Source organism: Chenopodium album, chromosome 13 (assembly GCF_948465745.1).
Source record: "Chenopodium album chromosome 13, dcCheAlbu1.1, whole genome shotgun sequence".
Lineage (NCBI taxonomy): Eukaryota > Viridiplantae > Streptophyta > Magnoliopsida > Caryophyllales > Amaranthaceae > Chenopodium > Chenopodium album.
In genome coordinates this window covers 14,479,283-14,505,674 of record NC_137846.1, presented here as the reverse complement: position 1 = coordinate 14,505,674, position 26,392 = coordinate 14,479,283, and the positions used below count along the sequence as shown (strand labels likewise).

General features: G+C 35.1%; 1 protein-coding gene and 1 pseudogene across 2 annotated transcripts; both read left to right on the top strand.

The window, feature by feature from the left end:
• The first annotated feature begins 1,060 nt into the window (after positions 1 to 1,060).
• On the top strand, positions 1,061 to 18,129 carry LOC145574620 (uncharacterized; annotated as a pseudogene). Its single transcript, XR_014098108.1, has 20 exons — positions 1,061 to 1,361; positions 1,596 to 1,672; positions 1,924 to 2,033; positions 2,151 to 2,205; positions 4,142 to 4,230; positions 4,374 to 4,440; positions 4,521 to 4,583; positions 6,110 to 6,271; positions 6,362 to 6,455; positions 6,535 to 6,614; positions 6,691 to 6,766; positions 6,965 to 7,008; positions 8,993 to 9,060; positions 10,628 to 10,710; positions 10,767 to 10,924; positions 11,018 to 12,364; positions 12,546 to 12,832; positions 14,308 to 14,517; positions 14,628 to 14,784; positions 17,555 to 18,129. The product of XR_014098108.1 is annotated as an uncharacterized LOC145574620 (transcript).
• A 7,023-nt stretch (positions 18,130 to 25,152) lies between these two features.
• Positions 25,153 to 25,803, top strand: LOC145575265 (uncharacterized). The gene is made up of 3 exons (XM_081633155.1): positions 25,153 to 25,254; positions 25,373 to 25,573; positions 25,690 to 25,803. Exons 1-3 carry the CDS (start codon positions 25,177 to 25,179, stop codon positions 25,801 to 25,803), a joined length of 393 nt encoding a protein of 130 aa, XP_081489281.1. The 5' UTR covers positions 25,153 to 25,176.
• Positions 25,804 to 26,392: the final 589 nt, after the last annotated feature.

Genomic DNA, 26,392 nt, shown 5'->3' with positions numbered 1-26,392 from the left:
ATCAATCGAACCCAAATTCGCAACCCCCTCCCCTCGAAAACCCGCCTCGATCCCAGCCAAAAACCCCAATTGAGCAAATTGCAAATCTCAAAAAATTAAACCGTAACGAGAGTGGAGAATGTGTTGTTTGGTGCGGTAACATCAAGGTGTTGTTTGGTGGAGAATGTGGGTGAAGGAGAAGGAGAAGGAGGAAGAGTGATTTTTGTGGAGTTTTCCGGCGGCGAGGTGGAGGACCATGGGGAGGGTGGCGTCGGCAGGGGGAGGGGGAGGGGGAGGGTGGCCAACGGGAGAAGCAAGGTGTTTTAAGGTGGTTGGTTTTTGTTTTTGTTTTTTTTTTTAATTTTTTTTTTGAATAAACTTAACAGAATCCTAACGGATTCCATTAAGTGGTAGTGATTTTTAACAAACTCTGATTTAGGTTGTAACACCCTAGATAATCCTTTCCTTTAAAATATCTGTTTTGCTCTTTTTAAAACTCAAAATTTATTGCATCCAAAATAAATTAAAATAAGATACTTCTTTCGTCCCAAATTACTCGTAACGATTTAACTTTTTGCATTATTCACACATCTTTCTTTAACAATATTTTTTAACTATTATATGAAAGTCAATATAATCATAAAAGATGTTGTTGAGTCTATTTTAATGTATAGTTTCTTAATATAAATTTTTTATAAATTATTTAAATATATATAAAAAATATCAACAGTCAAACATGTGAATCGACAAACGTATTTAGTTAAAATGTTGCAAGTTATTTAGAAAACAAGAATAAACATTAACAGATTCTCTACCGACTTTAACCGTGCATCGGTGCATGCATGTTAGAATTTAAAATAGAAGAGTCCGACAAAACTTCTCACAACACTCCGAAACTTAAAAAGCCAACGTCGCTAGTTTTCTCTAAACCCCGTACCTCTGTGACACTTCCCCTTAACCAAGATCCAACACCCTCTCTCCTTCCACACGTGTACACGTGCCACACACTTTCTCTTAAATCTCTCCACACGTGCCACCACCCTCATTTTTTCCATTTTCTCTCTCCTCCGTTTTCCTCACCCGCACTTTATGTGTGCTGCAATAACCCAATAACTCTCCTCTCCATGCACACAACACAATCACAAATACCACCGTTACTCCTCCGTTAAAACCGCTTCTGGTATTCCGACCTCCATTTCCTGTTTTCCGGCACCTATAATCCTCTCTAACAGCTTGAAAACAGCTTCTGGAACTTTCTAGAGAGTTGAAAATGGAGTCGATTCTTGCAAGAGCGTTGGAATACACGCTTAAATATTGGTTGAAATCTTTTACCAGAGATCAGTTCAAGCTTCAAGGCCGCACTGTTCAGCTCTCCAATTTAGGTTTACATTTTTGTTATTTTTCTGCTGATTTATTTATTTTAGCAAATGAATCGAATTTTGGTTTTGTGATTAGTTGAATTATGCTGTAGCATGATTTACGAGGTAGAATTGCGACCTAATTTGAGATTTTTTTTGGATTAAATTGCGTGATTTCGATTAAATTTGTGGAATTTTTTGGATTTGAATTTTGATGATTTTTTTTTTTCCTTCCTAAAAATGTGGATATTGATGGAGATGCGTTACATTCGAGCCTCGGATTGCCGCCGGCAATTACTGTTACTACAGCCAAATTAGGGAAATTGGAAATCGTGGTACGTAATTCGCTCTCGGTTTTTTGTTTGGTTGAATTATTGATTTGATGGACATTTTGATAGCGGGGTAGTAATCTTATGCTTCATATATATGTAAATGTGTAATAGTTGTTGATTGGATGGACATTTTGATGGGAATGTAGTTATAGTAGTGGTTGATGCAGACAATAGTAAGGTTGTGTGATAATTTAGTGGAGATTTTCTTCGAATTATAATGATTAAGACTTGAGATTTCGTTGTTTTGAGTGTAGCTACCGTCGGTAAGCAATGTGCAAGTAGAGCCAATTGTTGTGCAAATAGATAGACTTGACTTGGTTCTTGAAGATAATGCGGATGCTGATACGAGTCAGAGTTCCAGCAGGTATGGTCATTGCTTTATCGATTCGAATTGAAAGGAGTCTGGTTTTTTTATGGACTATGTATAATAGGTTGTTTTTGTAAATTATCCAGGAGTATGATTTGGGAAGTGTTTTTGCAGCTCTCAATCTGCTAGTAGTACAGGAAGAGGGAGCGGTTATGGATTCGCTGATAAGGTGAACTTGATTATTTTTTCCTCCCTTTCTGTTTCGGCCTTGCCGTTGTCATATCAAAAGACTTTTTTGCAAAATATGAGTTCAAATAAGGGTTATAGAGTTAACATGACAACTTTAAATATATTTAAATGAATTTAGGTAAATTCAATGAAGTTCAAATGAGGGTTGACTGGTAAAAAGATGTAGTATAACGTGTGTTGTGGAGATAAGATAAAACCATAGTTTGTTTTATGTTATGTTTGAAATGAACATAGCTTAGACTCTTATATGTGAATTTTGTTATTATTGCTTTTCTCTTGATTCTAATTGTTAGGTTTTTGACTTTTGTCCCATCCTGTTACATGTTGTTGAGAAAGCATTTTAAGCTTAAGCTAATTTTTTATTTTTATTTTTTTTTTTTTTTTATGTTGGAGTCCAGTTGCGTTGAGGCATCTTTGATTAATACTAAGAATCTTTTGTTCTTCATTCCGTGTTATGGCAACCCAACTATCCTTAACATAAGTTTAATTACTGTGTATAGTAAGCCCATATATTCTGCAAATCTGCATTCATCAATTAAATGTAGCTGCTTTGATGTAAATACGTTAAGTTAAAGTTAGCCATGCTTTTAGTATTGTAACATATAATAGTGATTCAATTTTTTTTAAAAAATGGTGGAACTATAAGTGATGGTATCCCGTACAGTATTCAGACTTCCATATTTAGGTTGTCAAGGGTGTTATATTTTTTTTATATAATTTAGTCCCTACTATTTACAATTAATGGACAGGGATATTCCCATCTAACAATTTTTCCTTTTCTTCTTCAACTGAATTTTAGTGCTTGTTTTAGTTAGTGAACTTAGCTGCAGGCCTGCAGGCTGCAGCCAAGGAAATTAAGGTACTACTTTGGTGAGCTTAATAGCTCAAGAAACATATGAAACTAGAAAGAAACCCTCATCGCCTAATCCACTGTCACCTGTCAGGCTGTCATTACACTTTGCCAGAATATATAGGGGATCAATGGGAATGCAGAGTGATGGAATGTCCTGATAAAAAAGGACTCCGTAGCTTTTATTATTTATTCCTAATATCAAAGAGGTGCCTAAGGTAAAATAACAGTTAGGGTTGTCAATGTCTTTTGGGCTCAGGCCCTTTCCTTCCTAATGTTTTTCAATTACCCTTTCTTTTCTCTCTAAGGCCGTGTGATGGTTGTCTGAGAAGGGATTGAAATGGGTAAACAGGAAAATTTGCATTCCGAATTTTAGATATTCTTGTCTCTGCATTTTTTGGTTCTTTTCCTTCAACTGTCTCTATCATCATGCTTTGTTGTGCATGCTTCTGGTGGACCAAGCTTTCTGTGTCATAAACTCATTGTTTAAGGGACAAAATTTCTACATTGAGTCATTGTGGCATAGTGAATATGTTGACTATGGTCCCTTGTTGCCAAAACGGATACAAGAAAGATAAAGCAAAAATAATAAACAAAAAGACACAAATTGTAAGCAGTTGATTAATGATGTTTTAGCTTTATGTTACTTGGACTCGGGTACCCATGTCCGACTCGGCTATTTTGTGAAAAAATTCCATGATTTTGAACTAAATGTGAAGTGTCCGGGTGTCATACCCATGTCCGAGTGTCGAGAGTCCGACACGGGTACGTGAGGTGAAATGAAGAGTCCGAGTAACATGCTTTAGCTACATCCACGTAGAGTAGAGGAAGTTTTATTGATCTTGAGGATAAGCTGATTACAAATTATGCTGAGTTAAGAATTAGGGAGTTTATATATTACTTTTGAAACTGAAAAGTGAAAATAAAAGGCCCTTAAAAAATGCCTAAACGGAAAACATATTCCATAATAATGATAGACTGAGTTAAGGCATATTCCAACACCTATTAGCCATACCAACAAGTACAATGCTGTTTATATTGTATCTGACTATCTTTGCTGCATCAGATTGCAGATGGGATGACAATAGAAGTACAGACTGTAAATCTTCTACTTGAAACTCGAGGAGGTGGTCGTCGCCAAGGTGGAGCAACATGGTAACATCAACCTTTTGACTGTAGTACAATCATCAATTACTTTTCTTTAGTATGATTGGATATTAAAGATCAAGCTGCATTAAACTTTTAAATTCTAGCTGATTGCTGTATATTGTTGTCATTGTCATTATTATGTTTTGTAGGACACCTCCTATGGCATCTATTACTATGTGTAACCTTGTACTTTACACCACCAATGAAAACTGGGAGGTTCGTGTACTAGTAATGGTTTCCTCTGTCGATTTTCTTGCCTAAAGAAAATGTTTAAGTAAACGTTATTTTTCTGGCAGGTTGTAAATCTTAAAGAAGCAAGGGATTTCTCAAGCAACAAGGATTACATCTATGTTTTCAAAGTAACTGTGTTGCTGTTTTTTATCTTTAGGTTTAGGACTTCTTGTTATATTCATTATAATAGTCCTGAATTGTCTTTTTAGTGGTAACTATCAAAGTGTCCTTGTTTTATTTTAATTCATAAATCACCTGTCCTTGAATGCTATGTTAATCGGACACGGCTAATATCACAAAGTGTCCGTGTCGACACTTCATGGACACGGACACATGACACGTGTCCTATCCTTCACTGTGCACTCGGACACTTCCATTAGGAGAGGAGAGGAAAAAAGAGAAGAAACATGAAAGAAAAATGTGTCTTGTTCGAAAACCACCATTAATATAGAGAAAATGGAGATAAGAAGATTGCCATTTATTAGGAGATTTTACCGAGGAAAGAATTAAGATAAAAAAATAGGGGTAGACATAATGAAAAATTTAAAGCTTTTGTAATATATAATTTATTTTTATAAATTTAAGTGTCATATAGACGTGTCCCCGTACCCGTGTCCAAATATCGGACATAGTCCCCGTGTCCTAAAGTTTTGGAACTTGCCGAATCGGACACTTCGACATGTGTCCGTGTCCGACACCCGTTCCCGAGTCCATGTAACATAGCTTGAATGTATAAATACTTCCTCATTTCCAAATTAGTTGACGTCCTTTTCGGGAAGTTTCTTTTTAATTGAAGCGTTTCTATTTTATTAGGAAATTTTTATATGTTAAAATGTCAATTTTACCCTTATTATTTTCTCTATCTCATCTTCTCTCTCCTACCTTTACCATAAGAGGCCCTGTGAATTTTCACTCTTACATTATCATCTTCCCCACTCCATCGCCACCATCACCACTTCATCTCTCTCCTCTCTTTCTGGTACACACCCAATTTTCTGGCGAAACACTCTACCTGAACATCTCCTCCACCCACTACTTCCAAGCTCTCACGGTCTTACCTTTGGCTGTTTAATGGTTGACAACAAGAGCTCTGCCATTGTTGCAGTGGTCAAATATGAGAACGGAGGAAAACTTGGAAGAAAATGAAGTGATAAACCTTAGTTTTTATAGCCAATGCCCCTTTCTCTTCATTGAGCGAAATGGGCCATGCTTTCCACAACAGAACCTGGAGACACTAAAACTTCTAATACCCAAATTTTTTTATATCCAACCGCGCTGGAGTTAGGTGGTTTTAGGTAGATTAGTTGGTGTCTTCTTAGATGGTTGTGGCTGGGAGACTTAAGTAAGGAGGGAAGATGAGAGAAGATTAGTGGTGAGAAGGTGGATGGAGATGAGGTGTCTGATGAGTAAATGGAGGTGGTAATGCAGTCCCTGCAGTGGGCTCAAGAGGCTGCTTGTTTATTGTCAACTGGGCGTGCACCATGTCAAGGTAGGTTAGGTTGGATAAGGGGTAGGGATTGGTAAGGGCATTTATTTTTCTTTCTCACTTTTCCTTAATATTTGTGCCAAAATTAAATGTTTCTAATTTGGAATGGAGGAAGTATCAATATGTCATGCATGATTTTATCTCAATATCTCTTTACTTTTCTGCCAGAAACTTGAATGGGGATCGCTGTCCATCGATCTTCTTCCTCATCCTGACATGTTTATGGATGGCCGTGTTCAAGAGGGGGCAAATAAGAGAGATGATGATGGAGCAAAACGTTTATTCTTTGGCGGCGAGCGCTTTCTTGAGGGGATATCGGGACAGGCTTATGTATGGTTTCATCTTTCATTTGACTTAGCATGTATCTGCAAATGGTGTTTCTACAATGTTAATTCATCAATTACTTTGTTTTCCCATCAGATAACAGTACAGAGGACACAGCTTAACGACCCTTTGGGGCTTGAGGCCAGGTTGCATATAACTGAAGCTGTTTGTCCTGCTTTGAGTGAACCAGGTTAGGGATACACATACACACACAGATGTTATTCCATCCTGACATATTCTCTGTAGTTACCTACTGTTCTGTTTACCACGACTCCGAGCTCTTCTTCGCTTCTTAACGGGACTGTATGTATGCCTTAATAGAGGAGATGTGGATCCAAGGGCACAACAGGTTATGCCTGACCTCTTGTTTTAGATAGAATTTATTGGTGTCTAGCTGATTTTAAGGCTATTTTGTGTATCTTCAGCGATCTACAGAAGCAGCTGGCCGTTCATTAGTCTCGATTGTTGTTGACCATGTTTTTCTCTGCATTAGAGACACGGGTCAGTCCCATTCAGAATTTTCTAACCTTTTTCTTTCCCTTTATTTTCTACTTTCATTGCTGGTGTAACTGTAGAATAATGGTTGTTGTGGCGTTTTAGTAATACAAAACCTTGATCCCCCCCCCCCCTCTCCCAAAAAAAAAAAAGAAAAAAATTTGATCTTATCTGACATTTGCTGACTATATAGTTTTCTTGCAGAATTCAGGCTTGAACTTCTGATGCAGTCTCTCTGCTTTTCTCGGGTATGGTCTTGTCTTACTCTGTAGTCTGTATCCTTGTGGAATACTATATTTAGTCTAATGGCTCAAATCTTCAATTCTTGCAAAATATATTCAAGTGATTGCAAGTTTCAGATCTCCAAATTGTTTTGCTTTTTTCCTTTTTCTTTTTCTTTTTGTGTGACTTTCTGTATATTATGTGGTTTGTATTGTTTCCATAATAAGATTATACTTGTGCCAAATAAAGGAATGAATGGGAAGCAAATAAAGATTATGCAACTGAAGTCATATCAATTATTACCATATTTCACAAGCCTGCTCCCTCCCTTGTTTGGCTAAATGATTTAATATCTGATTTCTTTATAGAGTGACAACATATTTTGTTGGCTTTACCCATGTTTGATTCAAAGTTTGTCATCCGGAAATCCTATACCTATAGGGATTAATGCTTTGTAATGCACATGCGAATTCAGAAGGGGACATCAAAGTTGCATATGCTTAGTACTGGCATACCTAGCCACCTCTGCTCTATGGGAATTCCTGACTTTCTTATACATGTTTGTCTTTAATTGTGAATTTACCGGAATTAGGGAGTTAGGGACTACTCCCTCCGTCCCATAATACTTGGGACGTTGGGGTGGATACGTAGTTTAAGAAAACTACAAGTGGGTCCATTTAAAACATTTGATTATTATATAAAAGATTTTCTTTTGTATTTTTATATTTAAAGAAAACAACAAGTGTGGGTTAGGTGGGGGTAGTGAGGAGAGAGAAAATATGAGAAAAAGTATTATTTTATTAGTAGTCTCATACCATATTTAGTAACGTGTCAAGTAATGTGGGACAGACGGAAATGGGAACTGTGTCAAGTATTGTGGGACGGAGGGAGTATTAGTTTATGTGAGTTGGGTAAGTTGGTTGTGAACAGCATTTGTGACCCTTACGTTGAAGCTAGTTCTGGTGAAAAAGGGAGAAGCCAACTGCCATATGAAACTACTTTTGATTTGCAGTAGCATTGTTGTGATATTGGGTACACTGAGTCTTGGAAACGTTGCGCTTCGTTAAATATTGCACATTGATTAGACATTTCTAAATTGGGCTTCTAAATCATAGGATTGGGGATTTGAACATATTTATAATTTTATATCAAACATCTCATAACCATATTAAAAAACCTGGAAGACTTAGGGCCTATTCTCTCAAATTTTTTTCAGTTTAGCTCTAATAAGTTCAGTTCAGTTCTTATCTTAATTTCCTTCTCTCATAAAAATATTCAGTTCATCTCAGCTTAGTTCACTCAATCAGAACAAGCCCTTAGTAAACACTTCCTATGTTCTTTTATTACTACAACTATGAAACTTTTGCACTATTCACACACTCTCCTTGACAGTTGACTCTAATTTATATGCAAGGAAAATAGTCACGTGGGATATTTTTAGATTCGTCTTGATCTGTATTTTTCCGAATATCAATTAAAGATATTCATAGATATTTAAAGATATTTAAGGTTGAATTTATGCTTTGGGAAGCGTTATCCCCATGTTGCACTAATAAAAGAATGGAGGAAGAATATACTTCAGCTTAGTCTGTTAAGGATCAACTTTTTTAAAAAAATTCTCTATCTAAATTTCTGCAATTTCTATTCTGTCTCCTGCTTCATCACTCAGCCAGTTGGATTTTCCTTTATTCTTTGCTTCTTTCTCTGCCGCGTTTTTTGATGCTTTGCATATATTTCCCGCCATTCAAGTGTCTTCTCCATTTTATACCCTCACTGAGTGTTTGTTGGAAAAATGACATTAGAAACAGACTTACAGCTTGAATGGATTCTTGCACTCTGTTTGTAGTAGTTCTAAATCAAGAGTAGCTTAGTATAATAAGTCCGTAGTAGATTTTTGTTCTTATTAATCCCCGTTTACTGGCCTGTTTATTTTACATTGCAAATTGTATCCTGGAAATATTTGGTATACTTTCTTGTGGCTTCTGCTAATTTTGTTCCTATTTATGTCAGGCAAGTATATCTGATGGAGAAAAAGCCAAAAACTTGACACAAGTTATGATTGGTGGACTTTTTCTGAGGTGAACTTTATATCTAACCTATCATTAGTCTACCTTCCTCTGTCATCCCTGGTTTTGCATAATCTTCATATGTTTGTATCTGGACTTATGCGTCACACAATAACTCGTAGAAAATTTGGTCTCTGAATTATTTTTTTTTGGATTTCAGGTTGGTTTAATATTAGCTTGGGTGCCTGTTGCCTAATTCATTCATTGCCTATGTTTTTTTGTGCTAAGCTAACTTCATGTGAATTATCTCCCGTTTATTAATTAGCGGGAATCAAGCAGCAGTAGCATATCAAATCAATTTTAGCTAAAATTTCTAGTTTTTGCACCTTTCTGATTGCCTTGACTATATCATTAGGCTTCCAAGTCTTTTGAACTTGATAAAATAAAAATAAAATTACTAGGGCTAGGTATGTGAGTGTGTGTGGTGTAGCGTAGGGTATAGGGAGGGACCTTTATTTAATTATCGCACGCGGGGGGGGGGGGGGGGGGGGAGGGTGTTTGGAATTGAGAAATGGGCCTGGGGCAGTCCCCCTGTTATGAACTCTTTTGAGTTTGCTATTTCTCATTCTCTCTCTCTCTCTTTATTTTTTATTTTTTTTAATGCTTCTATTTGTCTACTTGTCTATTGCATGATAAACTGTTTATCGTACTTAATTATGATGTTTTCAATCACTTCTCCCCCTTTCTTTTCAACAACTCTATTAGGAGTGCTCCTTTAGTAATCACTTTACTTTCAGTTGATTGATTCATTATATCTTTCTCAAAATGGGGGTCAAATATTTGACTTTTAACACTATGTGTGTGTATGTGCGCTCGTGCGTGCGTGCGTGCGTGTGTGTGTGAGATTAGCCAGTAGCTTGTCAAGCAGAAAATAATTTTGTTCATTGGAAAACTATTGATGCTCATACCCATTTCATACACAAGTCTGGGTACACTGCTATCATTCCTAGAATCCTAGTCTTGCTCTCTGGCCTGTTAGATAAATAAATCTCATTTATTTCCGATGAACATAAGGTCACAATCTTTTTGATATGACCTCTAAGATTTATTATACATTGGGTGGTTATTTAAACAGTTCTACTTTGTTAACGTAGATGATCTTTAGATTGTCATAGGAGCAAAGGACATTGGATTTTCTTACTGGTAATTGACGTTAGAGACAGAAGGCAGCAGTGGGGTTTTGCTTTTACGGTTTTAATATAATGGCTATTTAAAAAGAGAGATTTGTCATTAATTGTAAAATTGGCCGTTGAAGTCTAGTGTCTATGTGGATAATCTTTTGTTTAGCACCTGTATTAATTTGCTATTGCTCACGCCTCACCTAAGGTTGAAGGTTTGGTTCCATAATTCTTTGTAATTTTTTTTTTTTTTATTTTTTTTATTTTTTATTTTTTATTTTTTTTTTATACAAACTAGTCTATTATGTATATTAAACCTTTCAATTTCATGTTGGACAGTGGACATATATTATATTGCTTTGGTAGTTTGCATCAAAGTGGCAATTTTAGTCATAATTTTTAATATGAGTAATTGTTTTATTTGCATTGAATAATATCTGATGTTCTTGTTCATCATGCAGGGATACATTTTCTCAACCTCCATGCACTTTAATCCAACCATCAATGCAGGCATTAGCAAATGATTATCCATCCATCAATGCAGGCATTAGCAAATGATTATCCAACCATCAATGCAGGCATTAGCAAATGATTATACAGCAAAGGACTTCTCTCCCCCAATATACCCGCTGGGAGATAAATATTGGCAAGCAAATGAGGCTTCCTCTTTTATAAGTATCCATTCTCTGCAGGTGACGCCATCGCCAGCTCCTCCACTGTTTGCTTCACAGACAGTAATATCTTGCCTGCCTCTTCTGGTATGTTTCCATTTATTACATATTTACATCTCTAGGCTTTTTGGAGTTGATTATTTTTCTGATTTCTAAACTCTAAGTTTGCACCTTGTTCAGATCCATCTTCAGGAGGAGTCTTGTTTGAGAGTATGTTCCTTTTTAGCTGATGGAATTATAGTCGATTCTGGCTCCATCTTGCCAGATTATTCCATCAATTCTCTTATGTTCACTCTTAAAGAACTAGATCTTACAGTTCCATTGGACTTTGCAAAGGCAGGTAATATTGTAATAATGCCTGCAGTGGTGATACTGCTTTCCAGGATTTGTTTGCTGAAGCTAAGCTTCACATTGAAAATCTGTTTTTTTCTGAATCACCTGCGCTAAGTATGAGCGTGCTTGATTTGGAGAAGGATCCTGCTTATTTCTGCCTCTGGAGTGATCAACCTGTTGATGCTAGCCAGAAAAAGTTGTCTGCTGGAGCTTCTTACGCAAGTTTGTCTCTTGAAACATCTGAAGATGCAGACGGTCAGCAAAATTCTTCTAAATCATCTTTGGGATCGTGGAGGTGTGTTGAGGTGAAAGAGGCTTGTGTTGAGGTAGCTATGGCGACTCTAGATGGCAGTGTGTTGGTTCAAGTTCCTCCTCCCGGGGGTATTGCGAGATTTGGTATTGCGTGTAAGCAGTATTGCTCTAATGGTTCTGTTGAGCAGTTGTTTTTCATCCTGGATCTCTATGCATATTTTGGAAAAGTAAGTGAAAGGATAGCATTAGTAGGAAAGAGTAATAAATCGACAATTCAGAGAACTGAATCATGGAATGATGAGCTGATTTCTAAGGCTCCCAGTGATACTGCTGTGAGCTTTGCCATAAAGGACCTTCAATTGAAGTTTCTGGAGGATTCATGCAAGACTACACAGGGGAAGACTTTGGTTCAATTTATCGGGGAAGATCTGTTCGTTAAAGTAGGTCATAGAACCCTTGGCGGAGTCATTGCTATATCATCAACTATACGCTGGGAAACTGTGGAAGTGGATTGTTTAGACGTGGAGGGTAATTCTATGCTTGGCAACAGCACACTGTCAACTCCCTGTGCAAATGGCTCTCTGATTACTGCAAATGGATGTCCGCAGCTCAAAGCTGTGTTATGGGTAGAGCATAAAGGTCAGAGTCAGTTAAGTGGAAGAGCAACGCATGCTCCTTTCCTCGATGTAAGTATTGTGCATGTTATACCTTCCCAAGCTCAGGATGCTGGTTGTCATAGCTTGAATGTGTCAGCTTGTATTAATGGTGTTCGTTTGGGTGGAGGAATGAACTATGCTGAAGCATTATTGCATCGATTTGGAATTCTTGGTCCTGATGGGGGCCCTAGTGAAGGGCTTTTGAAAAGGTTGGAGAACTTGTCTGGTGGTCCACTGTCAAAAATTTTCAAGGCACCGTCTCATACTGTGGATCGTGTGAAAGAAAGTATGATATTTGTCTTGCTTCTATTTGTAGTGTGTGCATCACAAAGCATGAGTGAATTCTTGTCATACGTTATGTACTGGCACTTGTATATGCTTAATCTCAATGCTGTCCTGCTTGAATCCTTGGCATTAACTATAATAAACATGAAAATATTAATTAAAAATATATATTCATTTTGCAGATGGAACATGTGACAGTAGCCATGATAGTTTATTTTCTGACCTGGGAAAGCCAAATGAAGTGGATGTGCTGGTTGATCTGAGAAATTGGTTGTTTGCTGTTGAAGGCGCACAGGAGATGGAAGACAGATCATGGTTTGATAACCATGTAAATACTAATAGGGAAGATAAGTGTTGGCATAATACTTTTAAGAGCTTGAAGATTAAGGCAAAGAATACTCCAAAGGACCTATTGAATTGCAGTGTAAAGTCCAATTGTGATCATAGATATCCTGTGGAACTGATAATGGTGAGGATTCATTCTCTTAATTTCCCTCAAACTCAAAAATTAGCCCTTGGTGCTCTTTATCTACACAAATACTAATTTCTAACTAACTGAAATTAAATTTGTGACAGTTGGTGTAATTGGTGCTCTAGCTCAGTTTTCTTCTGATCCATATTTTATTTTTGCTGGATTTGATTGACTACTCTCATATCAATTAGCTATTTTTCCGAAAAATGTTGAGAGCAAGTTTAAGAATAGGGGATTATCATTTAGACTTCTTGAAAGAACACTTATTGGAAGTTGTGCTTTCACGAGGAGGACGGCGTAAAACTACAGCAATGTAATTATTTGGCTTAAAAATATTGTAAAATTTTACTTACTGAAGAATTATGTCAAGAGCATCAAAGTCAAGAACAGTATCACGATACTTGGTTACTTTAACAGGTCACTTAACCCTTAGATCAGATGATGGCATTGTCATGACACTCTGACTGATATAATCCTATATGCTTGGGATACACCCTCAAGGGTTAAATCTTTGTAGGGATTGATGGAGAAGAGACTCAAGAGAGAAGTCTTTAATTAGTATTACCAACTTTACTTATCTTCAATGTTTTCTTTTGCACAATTGCGCATAAAGTGGTTGTTATATATAGCCATGAAAGGTGCTACAATAGTGCCATAATATTATTCTAATTTAGGGTCTAATTGATAAATAGATCAAGGTTCAAAACTTAAAGAAATTTGATGGGGAGTGTGCAATTTTTTTAGTCATGTTACTCACCTGTCATTGCTCTCTGGTGTATTCTCAGATAACATCCAATTCAATCTGTTAGTCTTTACTGGTTAAGATTTTAGGTTTTTGTCTGCATGAAGGACGTGCTCATTCCATTTTGATTTTCTTGTAATTCTGGGCGAGGATGTGGGGCTTCTCTGAGAAAGTCATATGAAGCTTCCTAAATCCTAATCCCTCCTATAACCTACTACTCCGTACCTTTCAGCGCTTTATCTTTCTCTGCAACTTGTATGCTTTATATATATGTACGGTTGGATTGAAGAAACAGTTGTACTCCTATCAAGATTAATGGAACTGGATAATCTATAGTTGATTTCTCTCTTTATAAGCTGTTTGTCTAATAGGGCATTAAATTTATGTATTTTCGATGAAGTTCTAGGGGAATTTAGGTAATAATATCTAAGGGTTTTTTTTTTTTTTTTTTTTTTTTTTTTTTTTTTTTTTTTTTTTTTTCCCCTTCTTTTATATATAAACACTAATTTCTGGACAATTAAGACGAGTCATTCCAGTCAAGAGGATAGCTCAAGAAACCTTTTTAGGCCATATTAAAAATTTGAAAAGTAAGTGTTATATCCTTTAATCCTTACTGATGTGACTGCACCCAATGTTCTTTGAAAAGTATAATTGTCTGAGCAGCATAGACTAGTATACCCTGCTGGTCATTCTCAACTTATGTAAAATAACTAATGTATAATGTGCGCAGATTGGCGTTGAAGGTTTGCAGATGGTGAAACCTCAAGTCCAAACAAGCATCCATACAGTGGAGTTTCCTGTCATTGCTATTAAAGAAGCAGATATGAAGAAATTCGGAGGGGTAAATGTTGAGGTTCATATGGTTGTCTCGGAAGATGGTTTTGATGATTTAACAGACAACTGGATGGTTGAAAACCTTAAATTTTCTGTTGAGCAACCGGTATGAGTTTAACTTTTTCAATTTCTGTGTATGGACATTTATTCGACTTTTTGAGTCCGTCTCTAGCCATTTTCAATTCGTCATTGCTTGTGGGGTGCATTTTTCTGTAGATTGAGGCTGTTGTTACCAAGAATGAGCTGCAGCATCTTGCCTTTCTTTGCAAATCTGAAGTTGACTCTTTTGGAAGAGTGGCTGCCAGTGTTTTGCGACTTCTGAAACTGGAGGGTTCAATTGGTCAAGCAGCTATCAATCAGTTGAGCAACCTCGGTAAATTCTTAATACTACAATCCTACATATTAACACAATTTTCTGTCCTAAACTAATGCAACTTTAGGGTAACCTGGCAAGTTGAGTTCTAGTGTCAATGTCTTATTTACTGGTTGCTATTCCCTCTGATTCAAAATAAGCTCCTTCTAGCATGTTTTACATGTTAATAAGTTGGCTATATTTTGTTAAAACTACGCTTGTTGTGTAAAATGGCATTTAATATTGCATTGATTAAATACAAAAAATGCAAATATCTTGGAAATATTGTCAACTAGTAAACCCAACACAGTAAAAATTAGAAACCATGGGCAAGATGTTCGCCTACTAGTGATCTATGAAAAAAGTTGCATTTTTTTTTTATTCAAGTTAAGTAGTTGCATATTTATACTCAAAAGTTAAACAAAAGGTGAAAAGCTAACTAGTTTGACCAAAAAAAAATTAAGGGAAACTAGCTTAACAATAATCTATAAAACATTAGTCTTAATCCTAATAGATAGGGCCGGCTACATGAACCTAGTTTTATTCTCTGACAAAATTTTTCTCTCCATTACCTCCTGTCAAATACTATATGTTCATGTAAACCCAAATTCTATCATTCATAACTCCTTCCATACTAGTGAAACTGGTTCTCCCTTTCCCTATCCTCATATCTGCAATTCTTACCCGCTTCATTTTTCATTCTAATCTTTACGGTGTTCCCACACATCAATCTCAATATATGCATCTCTGCTTTATCCATCTTTCTAATATGATCCTTCATTCCTTCCTAAATGGCCTAACATTCTAACCCATGTAATCGCACTGGTCTTATAGCTGTCCTATATAATCCAGCGTTAACTTTAGAGGTATGCTACGGCCACACACTCACGCGTACTTCTATCAGTGCCACCCAGACTTAATCTTGTGCTCTATAAATCACGTCTAGGACAATGTCTCCTTTTGTTTTCGATCCAAGGTACTGAAAACACTTATTCTTGGGAAACTCTTTGCTATCCTGCTACTACATCCTTGTTTGACTCTCTTCAAGTAAGTGATAGCTAATGTTGTATTCTTATTGTAGAATGACTCATATCTTGTGTCAGGAGTATGATTGTGCTCTACCATTCCAATGGTGGCTACACCCACACTCAGGGGATCAATTTCGTTAGATAAACATATCAGTCATTTTTTCCAAGTCTTTCGGGAAAAGTCATGTTTGAGAAAGAGAGGGGGGGGGGGGCGGTTTGGTAGTTCACAGCTATGTAAATTTTAATCCATACCGTCGTTGACTTTAACCAACAGCAAGGTTGAGGGGCCTCAGCGAGACCAACCCAGAAGGACTTCAGAGAAAGTCTAGAGAGATGGACATAAAATTGAGGGATGGAAAATAGTAGAGATTTATTGGTTGGGAAAGGAGGAAAGGAATGGCAGTGATGAAGAATAAAGACAAGAGAACTTGTTCCGTTGAACTGTCATTTTCCGCTTGAAATGCCAGTAAACAGATGCTTTAAATGCCACTTTTACTTGCTGAATAATGCAAATATGTCTCTATTTATTCTCATTACACTGAAGCAGAAACTTAAGACACCTCAAGGACCTTTTGCATCTGTAGGTCTTGTAGGGTTCCTAGGGTGTATGCTAAGCTATGAACAATAATGATAAAAATTATTGATAAAGATTAAAAGGTTTTGGCATTTTCAGGAAAAGTGACAGAATGGTATTAATGGCTCTTATCTTGGCACCTGTTGCATAAGAACTGCTGCTGATGGGAACTTAGTGAGAGGTTGAAGGTGAAAGTAGGATTGGGAGAGAAGAAATTTGTTAAGCAGTAAAAGCTAATTACCCTTAGTCTGTGTGAGAGGACTGTTTCCGATCATCAATTATGATTGCCTTGGGGGCTGACCTGTGAAAATAACAACGGAAGAAGTTTATCCTCTTATTTATACCTACCTCTGGGTTACCATTAAGTCAGAAATGCATAAAATGGACTTGATTATAGCTTTTATATTATCATTTGAAGGTTAGTGAGAGGAAGGAGTGAAAATGAAATTTGTACTGGAACAGAAATGGCTACTTTGGCTAGAAGCTGATTTTGATAATGTCAGTAATGCTTAGAGCCTTAGAGCTTAAGAATTGCCGGTGGTAGTGGGAGTTTGAAGGTGTGATTGGTGGTATGAATAACTCGGTTGTGCATAATTAGACCCAGGCCTGAATGGACAGGATTGGACTGTACCAATAAATTCAGGTCTGGTTTCCAGTCTTAGAAAAAGCATATTTTCGGGTTTATTTATTTATTTATTTGTAGACCATATGAGAGCGTAGAAAAATAAGGAGGGGGTTGTTATGATGGGGATTGCTTATTTATTTGCTTATATTTAGTTGGAGGGGGGCCGGGGAATAGGGAGACTTCCTCTTTATATAGGAGCCCAAATTCTGTGTCCTGATACTAATAATTTTTTCCAATATCAATATTGATGCATGTCATTTTGTTCAATCCAACATTTGCTCTTCGAGGGGGTTGGGGACCATCTGGTACATATGTAAGACTTTTACTCTTCGCGGAGAAATAAAGTGTGCACCCAATCGCACCTCTCTGAATCTCTGATGGTTTAAAAGGTTGGCAGTGATGGTAATTGGTTAGCACTAAATATATTTTGTATTCATTTTCATATGGTAATTGGTTAGCACTGACATCATATTATTTTCTTTTGTTGACTTGACATGCTTAAACTCATGGAGAATTTTAATCTCATCTTCTCTTTCATTTACTTTGGAACTCTGTGGCATGCAGGAAGTGAAGGCATAGATAAATTTTTTAGCTCAAAACAGCTGACACGGGGTGAGAATGATGACTTTGAACATAGCCCGGCTTCAAATGGACATGTAAATGGCTCACATCCATCTGTGAAAACCATCGTAACCTTGCTTGAGAAGGAAGTTGAGGATACAGAATCCAAATGTGCTGCTCTGATTTCTGGTATCGGTGAATCAGAGACTTCCTCACAACACCTTGATCGTGTCAAGGAACTTGGTCAGCAAATTGAAAGTGTTCGTATGTTATTGAAGCAGTTGAAGAATCAAGGTTAGCCTATTTTGCATTTAAATTTATTTTTTTGTCATTCTTTTTTGTACAAGTTACTAAGCACAGGGAGGAAATCCGACCCTGTTTGGTTTAATATTAGTGATTCTTTTTTGTACAGTCATATATATATATATATAGATATCTATATACTTCATACGAGTGTTGGACAAAAGGCAAATAAGGAGCATTCATTTGACACAATAATTTTGTAACTTGAATGTAAAATTTTGTATCTGCAAGCGCGATAATGCACTGAAAATTTTTTCGCATTGATTCTTTATCAATTTTCTAGAGTTCTAATTTTGTATAATTTTCATTCAGTTTTTAAAGTTTTATGTTAGGTTTGCACACATCTAATATATCATAACTAATATATAAAACTAAACTTTTAATCAGGACACAAAAGACATTCTAATATTACGCCAAGTGTCGCATTAATTATTAGTATGACACATTAGGAAAAACTTGTGTGAGTTTGGTTCACAATAATATTATTGTAAACCCGAAGTTCTACATGACTATACGTGCGCAACTGGCTTTTTGTTTAATGACCCTAATATTAAATATAGTAACCTTATTTTTTTTTTTTTGAAACATATAGTAACCTTAATTTTAAGGTAGTAACCTTTAACAAATTTTATGTGATTTTTATATTGTTGCAAATCTGAAGTATGACGTTATGATCCTAATTTTAACTTAGTGACCTATATTATTCATATTGACCAGTATTTCAAAATTTTCATTAAAAAAATTCATCTCTTGTGATCTTTGTTAAAACACAATCACTTTTATATTAACCTAATAACCATTATTTTAACATAGTGACTTTTTTTATTTTTATTTTTATTTTTTATTAGTAAAACGACTATAGTATCTCTACTATTAGTGGTCCACAATAACTTAATGTGAATCAGATCTATTTAAGAGTTTGTAAAGACACATAGAATACTAATTTAATGTTGGATAGATTTAGATAGAGTTGGGATAAAAATTTAATGTTGGATAGATTTAGATAGAGTTTGTAAGATAAAAAGTTTGTTTCTCAATAAAATTTGGATATATTTTTAGGATAAAATTGTTGGTTAAAGTTTTATTTTCAATATTATTTTATAATGTTTAATAAATCTATTTTTAGCCCAAGTTTCCTACATTATGACAAAAGTGAGTATATGAAAATTGGAAAATATGAAAATCATGTTCAATTAAAATTAAAAAAATGTTTAATTTTGGATTAAATTGAAAAAAAAAATAACATAATTGATTATAATAAAATATATATTAAAAAAATAATAATAAAACTATTAAACTTAAAAAAAAAAAAACCACTTTTAAGTTCATCATATTCAACTATATATTTATCACACCCTAACTCCAACAATTTCATGTATATATTATATATAAAAAAAAGTATTATTCAAATATAGTCATTTGCCATGTTACCAGAGGTATTTTTTTTAAGTCCCAAAATATATTACTACGTTACGTATTAATAATCAACAATTACTAATAATAAATAAATAAATAAAGTTCAAGCTAAATTAAATACTGGGTAAAGATTAAGAAAACATGTCAATAATATTTACTATTGGTTTAAGATATATGTACATATTGGTATTTTGTATGATATCAAAAACGATCCACAATAGATAAGAGCTAAATTTAATATACACTCCACATGCCGTCAGTGTTGCTCTATAGATCAGATCAGGTTACAGTAGTTCCTTATTTAATAAGTCAGTTGTAAGTTGTTAATGTATAGGAAACTATTTAGATTGTTGACCTACATTGGTTAGGAGTCTTCTTATTATAAATAAGGTACTGAATTTTATTATTTAATTTGAGAAGTCAGTGATTTCATATATATTTATCTTCCTCCGATCCAAATTAAATAGCATCACTAAGCTACATGGAAGATCTAAGTGATGATTTGATGATCGAAATCTTGATTCGATTGCCGCTGTGAGCAGCTCATCAATGTAAGGCCGTCTCGAAGCATTGGCTCTCTTTGATTTCTAAGGCTCACTTCAAGGAACGTTATTGTAGGCATCGTGGTGACGGTAAAAACAACTATATACTAATTGTTGGCGCTCTTATGCGTGATGGTGTTAAAACAGATTTAGAATCATATGAAGAGCGATATATAACAAATTTTATGCCTAACGAAGATGTTAACAACAAGCTCCTTGGAATTAGTTTGGGTTTCGAAAATCTGCAATTTTCGTTACATGGTTTGTTATATGTGTCCAAAGACTTGCTGTTGATGAACATTGACGAAACTGGTTTTGAACCAAAACTGATGATATATAACGCCTTAACAGAAGAAAAATTCATTCTTCCTCCGTATCCGTTCCAACATGATGATAGAAAAAGCATTAGTCTTTTTAGTGGGTGCTTGTGTAGCAAGCTGGAGGATGAATACAAAGTGGTGGTTGCTTCTCTACCTCCGGTCCCGTTGTATGGATATTATCTGTATCGACCTTTAGATGTATCAGTCTTCTCTTCAAGTAGCGGCAAGTGGACACACTATAAAGCAAATCCCCCTTTCGATCTTGTTGGGAGGAGTCCTACCTGGAGTGTTAGAAGTCACTATGCCGTGGATTGCAATGGAAAGTTCCATTGGGTCAACAAGAAGATCATTATTGTACATGATCCTTTCAAAACTCCTGGACGATTTGACTACATCGACTTTCCTGATAAGTTAAAGTTGTTAAAGAAAAAGAATACATACTGGATAAGCAATGTTCGGGGTTACATCCGGCTTTACGAGGCCAAACCAACTTCTAATTCAACAATTTCATATTGGGATCTAATAAACGACTACACCAACGGTGTTTGGAGCTGGAGCGTCAACCAACACATTGATCTTACTGCTGTTAACTGGCCAACTACTACTATGTCTACTACACAGGACCCAAAGCAACGACTTGTGATTTTAGGTTTCAATCATTTTGGAGATGTTGTGTATCTTTACTTGGATAATACTCGTTCTTTTTTAGCATTGAACCTAAAGACTAAATCTCTCGATATTCTTACCCAATTCAAACCTCCAGGGATTTTGCACTGCTTGAGATTTTTCACTCTTACTCCACCCTCTTGGCCAACAAAACTAGCTGATTTGGATTTCCTTTAATGTTAGTTTTATGTATTGCAAATGCTAAACTCCATCTTTAAATCGTCTACTCGAAATGTTTTGCTTCAGTATTTTACATTGTTCAGACTTATATTTTTTTGAATATTCCTACTGCATCAAAGTGTTCAAATCGAGTCTCTGACATACCCACTAGTGCAGACACCATCTTCTGCTGTCTGAGTATAACATATGCCATGTAATCTGAAAGTGCCTTGCTGAATCTACGATCCTTTGATTCTGATGAACCAGCATCATCTTTATCGTCACTTGTAGTCCAGTAGCAGATATCAGTAGCGAGGTGCCAAATCAACAAACTTTCATCAAAATCAACATCTACGATCCAAGGGCTTAAACACTCTGAAGCGAGGAAATAATCTTTTTGCAAAACCAAATTCCCTCTAGCAGAACAAACCTCCTTTGCTACTGCCGTTTCTTCTGCTTTTTTAGCTTTGGACCGCAGCCCTTCTATTAAGTACTTGATAAGCTCCTCCTCAACCAGATCTTCTTTGACATAGAGGATTCCAACTAAAACATCCCTGATTTCCTTTATTTTAAACAAGTATATCAAGTTGAACAATGAAGAGGGTTTTCTAAAGCAACGCCTTAATAAATAGTATTTTGAGATGGAATTAGACCACCTTCAACGGTTATGTTGTCTAGCCCATTTTGACCATTTAAGGACAGCATTAGCGATTGTAGGTAGTTTTTAAACATACCATCAGAACATAAGATAACCCACCAATCCGACAACATGAACATAACAGCAACCCAATAGATCCAAGGCTATAGCACCACCAAGAAATGTGAAAGTTACTGTCACATCAACATGATGATCAAAGTATTTGCCCCCGTCTTGAAAAAAGAAAGTTAAAAAGGATGCAAGAGCCAAAAAAAGGCACAAAACTCGAGCACAAGCTCTTTTCTTTTTAAAGAGAAACAACTTTGTATAGAAAATATCATAGACTAAGTTGAGCTCGATCTGCTGTATGATTCTAAAAGCTTCCTCACAAGGCCTTTTTAAAAAAAATTCAACAAGCAGATAAAACACAGCATATTCACGGGATCACCATGAGGTCACACTCTTCCAAACATCACTATCACTATCAACTTTCTCTTCCTCCTCATCAGAATCATTAATGAATTGCTGAAAACGGGCTCGTTGTGCTGCACTGAGGTGCTTAAAAGAGACTTCTTTTACTGTAGATGAAATAACAGTAACCAGCTCCAATGCATCATGTAGTAGTCGGTCATCAGTAGAAAGGTAAGATTGAGAGAGTGTCAATGTTTCCAGCAATGGTACACTAGTTAAAAAGCTTCTTAACCAAGAGACAAAGGTAGAGTGTGATCCCTTGTGTAAATACAAGGTCAGATTTTTGAGATTTGTCATTTTGTGCAGTTTCTCTTCTAGCATTAGATCTTTACTCATGTCTAGGATTTTCAGAGTAAGAGTATGAATGTTGGAAAAACTGGGGAATATCAGAGGAAGAAGATAGTTGAAAATTCTATAAAAGTAAATATGCCAATTTTTCATCAATATAGGTAAAGGATGTGAGATTAGGACAGTCAAGACATATTTCTTTCCGGAGTTGGAATGAATGAACAAAACATTTGGTACTGGATTTATGATCAAAGAACGACACATTTGTGAAGTGAGTAGTTTTTAGGAAAGGCAGAAGAAAGTTGTCAGAAATCCTCAACACAGTGTCAATGGTTAGTGTGAGGGTTACCAGGTTGGAAAAGGGAGTGAGATTGAAATGAAAAGGAGTCTTGGAGTTTGGTATATTCAAATCAAGTTGTTTTAGGTGTTTTAAAGAGAGGATGTGCAAGATTCGAAGTATGTCTTCCATGCTAAGTTCAAGACGCTTTGAAACTTCCAAGACAAAGCTCTTAATCGTGTTAGCATTGCACCTTTGCAATGCAATCAGTATAAAGAGGAAGAAGATCAGATTTTACATTAGTGTAGCAGAAGCTGGTGAGTAGGCTAGGTAATTCCCTCCATCTTGTTAAAAGCACGGAGGTTGACACAGCCTGTGCTGTTGGTAGCTTAGAGATGATGAGTGCAAGTAAATCGTCAGGAATATCATTGTTGTGCACCTGCAGAAAAAACAATAGGGAAGCATAAAACATCATGAATGATTATCCTCCGATTATTCTCTTGTGATAAACTTTACTTAGTCAAAGTTGCTAGCTTCTTATCTCTTTTAGTTTGGTAGTTTGTTACTGTAGATAAATATTCCTTTTGAATTTATCTCTAGTTTGTATAGCTTAGCTTGTAGTTATCTTCTCGTAAATACATAGCAATATCCTAATTCAGTACATGATGAAATACAGTACATGATTTTGCCTATTTAAGGGCTATTTACTTGTTAATAGAAAGTAAGCAAGAAAAGCATAAATCTTTCAGTTACAACTCCAAAAGTCATCAATAATATACTCAAGTTATTACCACAATTTACAAAGCCAATATTAAATGTCTTTAACCAACAACTTTATTGTCAGGATATAAGTAAAAACGAGAAGAGCTCATCAGCAAGACTCTTTGTCTAGCTAGAGAACACGATGAGCTCCAAGGAAGAACACATTAGTTATTCTCAAGGTTAGTTATTAGTTTAAGAAACCTCATATAATGCTAAAGTTTTGTGTTTGAAGATCGCTTTTTAAGTAGTACGGAATGATATCTTATAGACAAGAAAAAGAAAATAGTCAAAATAAGCCCTCAAAGTGGCACAAACAAGTATGAGAGTAATTATGGACAAATATCATTATTTACATACATAATATTGTGCTAACAGAAGACAACTATACAACTATTTTTTTTTTGTTTTTTTGAACGGAACTATACAACTAATTTACATATTAATATAGGCCGTCAAATAAAAAATAATAATAATAAAATAAAATAAATAAAAAATAAAAAAAATAAAAAAAACACATTTACCTTTGAAAAAAAAAAATGAAATGATCATGAATCAAGAACATCCCAGTTGGATCTAGACCCGTCATGCATGCCCCCAACCTGGCCCATGGTCTAATTAAGCCCGTATATTCGAGTCTAGTTTTGTAATTATTTATGGCTAGACTCTAGTCTAGCCATCTAAACCTACACCCCCCCTAAAACGACGCCGCTCAGTATCTTCCCACTAACCCCACACATTCCAACCTACCCCACAATAACTTCCCTCTACCCCCACACATCCCAACATACCCCACAGTAACTTCCCTTTAAACCGCCAGTAACTTCCCACTACCCCACCCATATATATATAATTAAAAAAAAAAAATTTCAAATGATCACATTTACTCTGCATTTTCTCTCTCATCTTCTTTCTCCATTTTCTCACTCAACCTCCATTTTCTCTCTCTACTCCATTTTCGTACATGCAAATAGCAAGTAAAATCGTCTAAAAATGTCCGACATTAGAGACGAAATTGCACAATCGCAACAAAAATCACCAAGAACAAAACAAAAATCTAAAGAGTAAGTATGTTTTGCAAGTTTAGTGTAAAATTAATTGAAAATTGCGCAACAAAAATCCTAATTTTTTGGTTTTTTGTTTTTTTGATGATGTTTCAGGAAAAAAATTGAAGATTCTGGAGTTCCAGAACAATCAAAGTAAGTATTACTGATTTTTTTCGAATTATAAGCATAATTTTATTGAAATTTGCTCATATTTAAATAAGTTACTGTTCAAATTTGAATATAAACATAATTTTACTCTATTTCTGAAACGATACTTAAAATTTAAACAAGTTACTGTTTATATTTGAATGTATGCATAATTTTGATTAAATGATCAACCAAAAACTATATAAAATATACAAAAAAACGAAATGTGGGAAAAATATAATGTCTAGTACTGTGAAATATAATGAACAAATACAATAAAGTACATGTTCAAATTGGTTTGTGTGCATATATTTGTGCATATATATGTATACATATGTTTAAATATGTATAGTATGTGTATAGCATGCAATTTATGTTTGTTTATATACATTTACTGACATATTAATTGTTCATTTACAAAATCAAGAGCGTAGTTGGATATCAACAGGTATTAATGAACAATATGGAATTATAATATGTTCATTTACAAAAATGTGTATATATAATAATATTGTGTACTATGTACAGATTTTTTTTCCAGTGGCCATATATGGACATTACTATCTTCTATGCATTGATCATATAAATGAGACAATGCATATAATTGACAACAGGAAACTGCCACAACATCTAACAGTTGCAGCAAAATATGAAAACCAACCCCAATTGGTGGTAAGTATATTGTTTAACAGATATAAAAATGATTAATTTGTTTATAAAAAATGATCAATATTGAGTACTAAAATGATCAATATAAATATGACCCTTTTTTTTTCTGTATTTGTTGCAGTTAAAAGGATATGCAGAATACTTGAAAGGGTTGGGGTATGAAGATGCAGATTCTATTGAGAAATATAAGGTGGTTTTGCAAAAAATGAAGTGGAGGAGCAACGAAGAATACATCAACTGTGGAGTTTACATTATGAAACATATGGAAACTTTCACTGCTGATCCAAATGAAGAATGGGTTTGTGACCTAAAAGCAAACAATGTAAGTAAATTTCAACATAACAAAAAAATATACTTCATGATCACTTTATAATACATAATGATCATTTATATCACAATTAATGTTCATGTTTATAATAAATTATTTTTCTGAAACAGGTGAACCAAATCAGAAAGCTCAGAGTACAATACACTGCTCAACTAATGCTGAATGAACAAAACAGGCAGTCACAGAACAATAGAAGAGCAGCAAGAAGATTTGCACAAGCTTAATAGAATATGTTCATATATAGGCACATATATGATCATACTTGCTTTCAGTTTTTGTATGGACATAAGTTTTTGTTGTTGTTCTAGTAAAGACAAAATTAATTATCTTTTTAATATTAACTAATGTTGTTGTTTTTTTTTTGTTGTTTTAGTAAAGTGTAACATTATAATTGCCAGTTTGAAATGATCTAATATAATTATTACTATTAAATAATGGTTCATACTATTTAAAATAGTAAATGATCACTTCCAAAAGCGATAATAAACATTTATAGAACATTTAAGGATGGTTTTGAAAAAAAAGGTTCAAATTACATAATGAATCTAAATATTAAAAACTTAGAGCACTTGAATCTCTATAAAGTTGAGACAACTAAAAATGTTGATAGTTAAACAGCAAAACATAATTGCATATTGATCGGATCTCTTATTTACCATTTGTAGCCAATCTCTTAGCCACACTAGTATCAAAAAACGCTAATAACCTATCATATTTGGTTGAAATCTGTGGAGAACCACCTTGAGTACTTCTTGAAACAGTAGGAGATCCTTGAACATTCCTTGAAACAGTAGGAGAAACTTGAACATTCCT